This window comes from Odocoileus virginianus, chromosome 3, assembly GCF_023699985.2.
Source record: "Odocoileus virginianus isolate 20LAN1187 ecotype Illinois chromosome 3, Ovbor_1.2, whole genome shotgun sequence".
Classification (NCBI taxonomy): domain Eukaryota; kingdom Metazoa; phylum Chordata; class Mammalia; order Artiodactyla; family Cervidae; genus Odocoileus; species Odocoileus virginianus.
The window spans coordinates 75,552,705-75,563,595 of record NC_069676.1 but is presented as its reverse complement, the minus strand read 5'-3'; the positions used below and the strand labels follow the sequence as shown (position 1 = coordinate 75,563,595).

General features: G+C 46.6%; 1 protein-coding gene across 2 annotated transcripts in view; it reads right to left on the bottom strand.

Annotated features, from left to right (window-relative positions):
- Positions 1-5,586: 5,586 nt before the first annotated feature.
- The window catches only part of WWC1 (WW and C2 domain containing 1), a 156,503-nt gene continuing 151,198 nt past the window's right edge, over positions 5,587-10,891 (bottom strand). For both annotated transcript variants that reach the window (XM_020892131.2, XM_070465752.1), the window contains 3 exons: positions 9,992-10,225; positions 7,725-7,846; positions 5,587-6,382 (listed from right to left, as the gene is read on the bottom strand). In XM_020892131.2, coding sequence (XP_020747790.2) covers positions 6,316-6,382; positions 7,725-7,846; positions 9,992-10,225 — 423 coding nt within the window. In that variant the 3' untranslated portion in view covers positions 5,587-6,315. The remainder of the gene's footprint in view (positions 6,383-7,724; positions 7,847-9,991; positions 10,226-10,891) is intronic.

The window sequence follows — 10,891 nt, the reverse complement described above, 5'->3', positions numbered from 1 at the left end:
TGCTAAAGAGTCTGCCTGTGACGCAAGAGACCCGGGTTCCATCCCTGGGTCGGGAAGATCCCCTGGAGAAGGAAAGGGCAACCCATTCCAGTGTTCCTGCCTGGAGAATCCCAGGGACAGGGGAGCCTGGCAGGCTACAGTCCATGGGGTCGCAAGAGTCAGACACGACTTAGCGGCTAAACCACCACCAGGGCCTTTACAGAGGGAATTAATTTAAATGAGGTCATGAGCCTAATCCAATATGTTCGGTGTCCTTATAAGACAGGACACACACACACACACACACACAGAGGGAAGACTGTGTACAGACACACTGAGAAGACTGCCATCTACAAGTCAAGGGGAATGACCTCAGAAGTAATCACCCTTGCCCACAGACCCTTTGGTTTCAGACTTCTAGCCTTCAGGACTAGAGAAAATAAACTGTTGGTGAAGCCTCCCTCACTGCCTGCCTCCCCACAGTCTTTGACAGACCGTTATGGCATCACTAGCAAACTAATACAGAAGGTTTGCAAGTGATACAGGTGAGGGATAATGAACCCAAGTGGTAACAGGGAAAAATAAAATGGATAGATTCATGATAAATTTTGGAGGTAGAACTGATGGAACTTGCTCTTGGACTAGGAATCCAAAAATAAAGGTATGGGGAATGAGAAATAATGAACTAAGTATGAGCAGAAAGAAATGAAGAAAGTTATATAGGGAAGGAAAAGATGATTGGATCTTTGAATTTTCCTTCCTGGAACAAAAGTTTAATGACCCAACATACTTCGTTTCCATAGCAAATAATATTTACTTCAACCATCGCACTGTAAATGCTGTTAATGGTTCTTAATTTTCAAATCAACTCATAATAGGAAGCTGGGTGATCATTGCAGGGGAGCATGTAAATGTGACTGTCTGTTTTAAACCACATAAAAAAATAACCACGTAACTAACAAAAATTACGTGTTGCTAAGGAGAAAGGGAAGTATGTGGCAGAATCTCATCTTTATGGCAGGGAGGGGACAGCTCTTGCCTGCAGATGATGAACAGGGAATAAAGGTCAATTATTTAAGTGGAAACCACCTGATTAACAATTACTAATTGTAGATTCCAGAGGGTAGGGTGTCTTATATCTTTCTGTAGCATTTGAGGGTTTTTTTTTTTTAAACCTATAATTACATAGTAACTGAAAACAAATTCTAAAGTGAAAAAGATCAGGCAGCAAGCATACTGAAACTCTAGGGAGGGCAGGCCCCCTTTCTAAGCCTCCAGCTCCCAATAAGGGCTGCCCCGAGCACAGAGCGGCTTCTGCAAAGGGGAGGAGGGGACCAAGACAAAGCTCTGACCCAACAGGAGGGGAAAGCCTCTCCATGTCTTTTCCCTGCTGTCAGAGAGATGGTGGGGAAGTCATCGAGTGGTCCCAGGGCCCCTGGTCCTCCTCATCCCCTTGCACAGCACCTGCGTCCAGTGTCACACCAGCCTTGAGCCAATACGAAGGCCTTTTACTGTGTGTGAAAGCAAGGGGTTGGCAATAACATAAATATCCATCAATTAATTCAAGTTATTTAATCCATTTCGTTTAGTGGAATACTATATGGTTGTTGAAAAGTAGCTTACAGATACCGAGCACCATTCTAGACATATTGACTCAATCATTGTCTGATAAGTTTCTTTGTTGATTATGTGATTTTTAAAATTTATTTTTTTTGGCAATGCCACCAGGCTTGCAGGCATTTAGCTCCCTGTCCAGGGTTTGACCACTGCCCTCGTCAGTGAAAACACAGAATCCTAACCACCGGCCTTGCCAGGGAATTTCCTAAGATAGGAAATTAAATTAAATCAGTTTTTAAATCAATTCCTTTCTGAACTTAAATGCTTGTTCATCCTCATCCTCAGGAGTAGTAGCTGTGAATTCAGGAGTTCGATGGCCAAGTTAAAATAAACATATGATCGCAAGTGTTTGAAGATTTTATTACGTACACGTTCAAGAATCTGTGAATCTTCTAGATAATAGAGTTAAATGCGTATAAGCTTAAAAGTGAAAGTGCTTGAGTGTCCTGTTGATTCTAAATATATGATTATAATTATACGAAATACACCGAGGCACCCTCTAACAGTGCCTCCGGTACTATGCTTTGGAAAACTCTGCATGAAATCATTGGTTATCAAGACAGCCTGTCAAAGGGGCAAAAACCCCCGGAAAACAAACAAAACACAAAAAATCCCCATGAACAAACAAAAAATAAGACCGCTGGAAATTTCCCAGGTTCATGTTATTACTTAGCAGGACGGCAGTCAGAAGTTTGGTCTTAGACTAATTCATTCACAGAACAATTGTTTGAGGCTCTGCCATCCGTTAGGACTGCTCTGGCCCTGGGGCTAAAATGGTGCACAAGACAGGCATGATGCCTGCTCCTAGGTGTCTGATACCTTCATGATCACAGGTTCAAAACCAAAATATGAACTACAATGCAAGTGGTAAAAACTATTATAATGTTCAGCTGAGGTCATTTTGTTATTTCTGATTAGCTTCATGTATATTTATTTATTTATTTTCATGTATATTTATGATTGGGAAGTCTTATAAATATATGACCTAGATAAATGTAAAACCAGTCCCAAGTGCCCTGGGAGAAGCCTTACTGGTGGTGTAGGACAAACTTCAACTGTTAGTTATTCCCAGGAGCATCTAGAATATAGTAGGAATATAATTTCTACTGGATTATAACAAGTTCCCTACCATTCATTAATGACTGAATTTTGTTAAGTGCCTATAATGTATTATGTCCTTGATCTTCATGACACCTAATAAAGCCAGCAAACATACTGAGAAGAAATGACTGAGAGGCACTTTTACAGTTTTACGTGGAACATTTGAAAAATGCAGGTAATAAGACATGGAGCCTCAGTGTCCATCGACACAGGAATGGATAAAGAAAATGTGGTACGTACATACATACAATGAAATACTATTTACATTCATACAATGAAATACTATTTAGCTATAAAAAGAATGAAATAATGCCATTTGCGTCAACATGGATGGACTTGGAGATTTTCATTCTAAGTCAGAGAAAGACAAATATATTTTCACTTATACGTACAATCTAACAAATGATACAAATAAACTTACTTACAAAACAGAAACAGACTCACAGTATGTACAGAATGAACTTATGGTTGCCAGGTGGGGAAGGATAGTGGGGAAGGGAAAGTTAAGGAGTTTGGGATGGACATGTACACACTGCTATATTTGACATGGATAACCAACAAGGACCTATTTTATAGCGCAGGGAACCCTGCTCATTGTTACGTGGCTGTCTGAATGGGAGGGGAGTTTGGGGGAGAGTGGGTACATGTATATGTATGGCAGAGCCCCTTGCTGTCCACCCGGAACTATCAAAACATTGCTAATTGACTATACTCCAATATAAACTAAAAAGTTAAAAAAATATATATGTATATAGGCAGTAATTTATCTACAGATACTCTCATAAACTTGTGAAAGGTTGAATGGAAAAGAGAGTAATTGGATGCTGTAAAATCAAGGAATTGGTAATAACATAAATGTCCCTCGCTTCATTTGGACATGCAGTGGAATACTCTGGAGTTGTTAAAAATGATGAAATTTCTTACAGATATCTTACTAAGTGAGAAAAGGCAAGGTTTAAAATAGTCTGGTTAGTATGCACTTTCAGATAGAAAAAAAAGAATACATATGTAAGGTTGTATATGCAATTGCCTATTTCTGGAAAGACAAGAAAAACTGGCGATACAGGATGCTTTCAGGGAGGTAACTAGCTGGTGGGGACAGAAATGTGAAGACTCGTCACTGTGGTGAGGAGTCTGAAGAGTACGCTCTAGGTTTATTCCCAGCTATGCCACTTACCAGCTGTGTGATGTAGGGCAAGTAACTTAAGTTGGAATGATCTAAAATAGTAATGATCATGATACTATCTACCTGGGAGGGCTACTGTAAAGATAAGTGACTTACAAATAAGTAAAGCTTCAGGACCATGCCAACACCTATAGAAGTGGAAGGGTTTGCTACCATAGCACTTAAGTGCGCTTTAGACCTTGTCGGACTCAGTCCTGTCCGACTCTTTGCGATCCCATGGACTGTAGCCCGCCAGGTTCCTCTTTCCATGGGATTCTCGGGGCAAGAGTACTGGAGTGGGTTGCCATGCTGTCCTCTGTGGGATCTTCCCAATCCAGGGATTGAGCCCGGGTCTCCTACATTGCAGGCAGATTCGAGACCATCTGAGCACCAGAACGGTTCCTTCACATAAGGGCTAATACACGAGGAGCAGCCAGGAAAGGAAGTGGGGGAGGGGCTCCGCAGCCAAGGGGGGGGGGGGTCTCCTCCATCACCCCTTCAGCAGCGGTCCTCAGTGGCCTGGAGAGGGTCATTCCCGTTAGTGTCCCCTGTGTGTGTGACTTTCTGCTAGAACGTGGAGCTGCTCCCCTCTGCCTCTGCCTGGGATTCACTTACATTAAGCCAGTGGGTCCCTCGAACTTTTTACTGTAAGACTGACGTGGGAGTGTGGATAAAAGCAGGTCTCTGGGCCATCCTGGTTGAGAGAGGGGTGCGGGAGTCTGTGTTGTCTTTAATTTGTATTTACTGATCTGGGGTGCAGGAGTCTGTGTTGTCTTTAATTTGTATTCACTGATCTGGGGTGCAGGAGTCTGTGTTGTCTTTAATTTGTATTCACTGATCTGGGGTGCAGGAGTCTGTGTTTTCTTTAATTTGTATTCGCTGATCTTCGGCTGCTCTGGGCCTCTATTGCTGCCTGGCTCTTCTCTAACTGCAGTGAGCGAGGGCTGCTCTCCACTGCGGTGTGCAGGCTTCTCAGGGCGGTGGCTCCTCTTGTTGTGGAGCACGGAGTCTAGGCAAACAGGCTTCAGTAGTTGTGGGGCTCGGGCTTAGTCGCCCCAAGGAATGTGGGAGCTTCCTGGACCAGGGATCGAACCCGTGGCCCCTGCCTTGGCAGACAGGTTCTTAACCGCTGGACCACCATGGAAGACCCCTGTATTTTTAAAAGATATTATTTACTTATTTGGCTGTGTCAGGTCTTAGCTGGCGCATGAGGGATCTTCATTGTCTCGTGAGGGATCCTCTGTGGAGGTGCATGGATTCTCCAGTTGCAGCACGTGGGTTCGGTAGTTACGGCACGTGGGTTTAGTTGTTTTGAGGCATGTGGGATAATAGTTCCCCAAACAGGGAAGGAACTGGCATCCCCTGCATTGCAAGGTGAATTCGTAAGCACCGGACCCCCGGGGAAGCCTGCTGGCCCAAGGTTCTGGTGTGGCTGGCAGTTTGAGCTATTCTGAAGACAGCTGCAGCGCTCCCTTCAGAGGAAGGGAGGAGGAAGAGATTCTGGGACTGGGGTGTTGAAGGCTGACCTCGGATGTCTGCAGCAGGCCCCACTTAGCAGACATTTGCTCCTTTCATGAGCACGTGAGAGAACAAAAAGGAAAGGAAAAAAAACAACTCTCCTGGCCTGGGGATGGGTTGGAAGGGAATGAGTGGGAAGCGGAGATTCAAAAACCCGGGGAACACGGATGAAGGGAGGGGTAGGGGACAAAAAGCGAGTGAGGACGTTTGTTCAGAAAGGCCACTTTATTGATGGAGATAAAACTGAAAGGTGTTCTCCACAGCCCTCCCTCACTCGCGTCAGTGCTTCACTGGGCATCAGACCAGCGTGGGCAGGCCAGTCACCAGCCAGCCCCACGCTGCCCGCTCCACATCAGGCGGCCACATAAAAACACATCACAGCGCGTGAAGATTCACGGACGCACCTCAGAAGCCCTGCACAGTTCCCGTGCATCTTTTTAAAAAGAGTGTACAAAATACATTAAGTACGAAAGGTCAGCTGTGCTGTGACACCTTCAGGACATCCTTTGAGGATTACTGTCCCCCAAACATTACTTCTTATTGCAGTGAAACCTCTAGTAGGTAGATCTGTACAAAAAAAAAAAATCTAAACAACTTTATTTTAAGAAGAGCAGCAACTTAATACTGCTTTAGTTCATTTAAATTTTCTTTCTCAAAAATACATTCCTAAATATACAAACTATACAATCTTGTCATTATAATGCTGGTTTTTTTTTTTTGTTTGTTTTTTTGTTTTGGTTTTTTTTTTGTCTGTTTTTTGGGTTTTTTTTAATAATAATAGAACCCAAACTAAAAAATTCTGTTTATCTTCAAACGGACAAGAGTGCTAGACGACTCATGACTTCGTACCTTCATATAACACCACATAAATAACTTTAGCCACAGTCTAGGTTCACAGCGTGATCAGTGGGACAAAAGAAATACTTTTCTGGCGATTAGACGTCATCTGCAGAGAGGGTCGGGATATTCATTCGAGGCCGCGTGAAAAATGCCATCTTCTCCCTGTAAAAAAGGCCATTCCTTTATGTATTTTTTTTTTCCATCCTCGCCATGAGGTATGCAGACTCTTAGTTCCCTGACCAGGTACTGAATCTGTGCCCCCTGCAGTGGGAATGTGGACTCTTAACCCCTGGACCACCAGGGAAGTCCCAGGCCATCCCTTTAGAGCAGGGCTTTTCAACCTCACTTTATAGATATTACGGACAGGATAATTTCTTCATTGTGGGGCTAATCCTGTGCAGGTAGGGTGTTTAGTAGCATCCCTGGCCTCTACCCACAAAACGTCAGAAGCATCTCTGCCAGCCCTCCTCTGGTTCTGACAATCAAAAATATCCCTGCTGCTGCTGCTGCTAAGTCGCTTCAGTCGTGTCCGACTTTATGTGACCCCACAGACGGCAGCACACCAGGCTCCTCCGTCCCTGGGATTCTCCAGGCAAGAACACTGGAGTGGGTTGCTATTTCCTTCTCCAATGCATGAAAGTAAAAAATGAAAGTGAAGTCGCTCAGTCGTGCCCAACTCTTAGTGACCCCATGGACTGCAGCCTACCAGGCTCCTCTGTCCATAGGATTTTCCTAGACATTGACAAATGCCCTCCCTGGAGGCTCAAGTAGCCCCCTTGCTGAGAATCTCTGCCTTGGGGGAACATCAGCAGGAACAGTCACCTCCAGTTCCAATCAGGGGCCTCTGAAGTCTCAAAGGGCCCATGGCCATTTCCACTGGTGGTCTGTTTTAGATTCCCAGTTGGTTAAGAATGAAAAGATGTCCAAGTGTGGTTAGACAAATGACAGTATACTTTACATCTTTATATTCCACAAAGGGATGCATTTTAGCACATACAAAAACATGAATACCTTTTCCAAGAGGACAACACAAGCCTAAATGCAAAACCCTCTGTGAACGGGGAGGCCCAGGACACGCCTGGGTCCGGGGTGGCAAGAAGGCATCTCCCCAAGATCCTGGCAGGGGGCAGGCAGGACTAGGGAGGCCCAGCAAGCATCCGTCACTCCCAGGCTGATTTATCCCTCGGCCAATCCTCCGCAGTTACTGGTGATGGGAACGCTAAGAGGAAAGGCCGGAGCAGGTGGCTCATCCATTAAACAAAAGGATCTAACAAATTAGGTTGTGTTGTGTGGGGACCGATAAAGACAGCCGAGGGGAAGCACCACGGGGCTCACAGATCACAGGGGAAGACTCGGCAGAGGACAAACACCTGCTACAGAGAGCTGGGGCTCTGCTCCAGCAAGGCGCACGGACCGGGAGCAGCAAGACGGAGAGGAGGAGACCGAGGCTGGGAGGGCAGGGTGGGAAGGGAAAGGCCGCCTGGCCCGGCGCCCACTTTCTGACCTGAAAGACTGCACCTCCGGGGGCTCCTTACAGCTCTGGCCTCGAAGCCTGTGCACGTCTTTGGCGGCCGACCTCATCATCTTGTCTGTCTGAAGCTCTCCCCTCTGCTCTGCTCGGTCCATCTGGAGGGCAGAATGAGGCAGAAGAGGGTCCTTAGGGTCTCTAGAAGTGGGTCAGCCACGGAGACCCTTCTAGCATAAATGAGTCTACTGTGGTTAAAAGGTTTGAGGGTCATGGGACAGACACCATGATGCTTCCTGTTCCTCTTTATTCTGAATGATGATGAAGGGAAGTGATTCCAACATGTGTCAGACAGGATAGGTTTTCGGGGCCAGGGAACCGAATACCTATGCGCACCTGTCAGAAGTAAGGCGACAAGGGCTACCTGCTAAAATGCATGTCACCTCACTGCTCCTCGGGGCCACTTAGGAAGGTAGGCTTTATAATAAGTTCTATATTACAGATGCGGAAACGAAGCCTCAGGCATGTTAAGAAACTGCTTTAACAGCATACAACTAAGAAATTGTAGAAACCCAATTTTAAATCATGCAATTATGGTCAAGGGTTTGAGGAACAATACAGTATTCCCTCCTGATACAAACCTAAGGAAGCACTTTAGAGAACAAACCAGAGAGCCCTCAAATATCCATGTTCTACACACTTGAAAACATAGCAAGAAGACAAAATTTTGGCTAGTGAAGCTATACGGTTTAAATGACTCTTTAACAGAATCATCATCAGATAGTCATAGATTTACTATTAAAAAAAAAACCTATTTGAAAGGTCAGGTTTTCTTGGTAGGTGCTTTCTTAAGGCAGGACACATACATACTTGTTTGCTTACCTCTTTTTGCCTTGGCTACTAGGAAGCTCCAAGATAAATGTAATAGACAGCTACCATTAGAGACATATTTAGTTCCTTCTCTTCCTTAAAACTTTCTCTAATTTTCTATTTTCTCTTAATGCTGTTATTATAACTCTGGTATAAGCAACAAACAAGAAAGAAAGAAATGTTTGGGGAACTTATGATTTACCAGAGTCAATTTGAGGCTCCCACAAGTCCAGACCTAAGAAGCCCAGCACCACCTTCCTGCTTTATGTTCTCATCACCTGAATTGAGAGCTGGAATTTCAGCAAATGGCCCTCCCAACAAACCAGTGAGGCACCTTCTAGAAGGTGCTCTTGCATTGCTTGGCTGTGTGCAGAGAAAACTAGCAAAAGCTTGCCATTTCTGCCATGGACAGCCATCCTGGCAGATATGAAAGGAATGAGTCAAAGATGGTCTCCGTGTGTTAGTCCTATGGTGTTTATTTCTTCACCACAGTCTGGGATCTGTTAGCTCAAGAGCCCACTGGTGCCAAAGACAAATTTTTACCCATCCAATTGTTTTAAATGAAGCTCAAATCGCAGTTGTTTTTTTTTTTTTAAAGCCTTTTAGAGCCTGTCTGTTACGTATACCCCCTAAAAATGCACCCAATATCTGCTAGTCATAGATGTGTTAAACCCCAGGGCTGTAAGAGATCCCAAACTCCTGCTGCTTTGGAGTTCCCCAACCCAAGACTCCTCATGGTGCTCCAAGAGACATCATCTCCATGTCTAGGTCCCCTCTCCAACCCCCTTTTTCCCTGGGAGTTCGCCTGGCCTCCTCCCCTCTAGGTAGTGGCGCCAAAACAGCTGCCTTTGGAGGCTGGGGTTGGGCGTGTCTCGTGCAGAAGGTCTCATGTGAAACCTTCCCAAATACACACGTGTGAGAGCAGCAGCCGCCCAAATCCAACTCATCGGCTGCTCTGGCCCCTTTGTGGTTGTATCTTTTTCCTTGAGCAGCGCTGAGATCGCTCCAACTCATTACGCTAGGGATGAGACGCCGGCAGGCTTGTATCCTCGGCCGTCTTCATCAGGATAAAGCCCAGCCAGGACCCACTCCTCTCCCCTTTGGAGAAACGTGCTATGTGGGACTGGGTAGGCAGGCACAAGGGCAGGTCAGCGTTTGTATTTATTCTGTGCATGTGTGTGCCCCAGTATAGATAAAGTGTCCCCCAACATGTCTGATGAAGGACCAGCTGGTGGAATAAACGTGTGAGTAATAAGGGCTTGCACGCAAACACTGGGCGTGCAGCAAACGGACCTGGCAGCCAGTAAACCGCGAATTAGCTTTCCTGGGGGAGCATGATGAGCGTGAGGGGCTCCGGGAGCACGCTCCGCGAGTCACAGGACCGCGGGACCGGCTCAGCGCTCTCGCGGCCCTCCCTTGCAGCCGCGCGCACTCACCCGCCTCTCCAGCATCCTCAGCAGCAGGCGGAAGCGCTCGTCCTCCCGCACCCACTGCGGCAGCTCCTTCTCCCCGTGGCTCTTGGCTTGTTCGAGCTGCTCCTTGAGCTCCTTCAGCGCCGAGATCTCCTGAGTCAGCTGGCTGTGCCAGGTCCTGGTGGCCTGCAGGTCCAACTCGAGGTCCAGCGAGGTGCGCGGCAGGCGCTCAGCGCGCAGGGATTTGACAGACGAAGGCTGCGGGGGTGGGGATAGTTTGGACTGGTTAGTACCGGACCAGGTCCAGTGAGCCCGCGCTCTCCTCTGCTCTGGAGCTCAGCTACCCTCCTTCGTTCATCCACGGGCTTCCACTGCAAAAGTGGGGCTCGCCCAGCCCCTGGGAGCCTGTCTTGATTTTTCCCATGTCTACCCCTCTATTAGCATTTTTATGTCCCAGTCACGGTGCTGGGCGCTTTACTTCCGTTACCTGAGTTCATTTTCATGACCCTGCGAGGTCCTGACTGTTACCATGTGCACAAATGAGGCTCCCAGAGGTTAAATCACACAGGTTATAAGCATTGAAGCCGAGATTCCACCCCAGGCAGCTGGCTCCAGATCCTACTCACTCACTCCCTACACGCAGTTGCTTCCCTTACTCTGTCTTCTATCTGCTGCCGGAGCTCTGCCTCTCTCTGCATCCACATGTCCAGACAAGTTTCTGAGACTGGCCATCGGCCAGAGCAAAGGAAATGGCAACCCATTACAGTATTCCTGCCTGGAGAATCCCATGGACAGAGGAGCCTGGCGGGCTACAGTCCACGGGGTCACGAAGAGTAGGACACGGCTGAGGATAGTACAGGGGGAGCAGAGCTAAGCAAAAGCATCTTCAGGTGAGACCTGGAGTCACTGAGATCACTCAGCTGG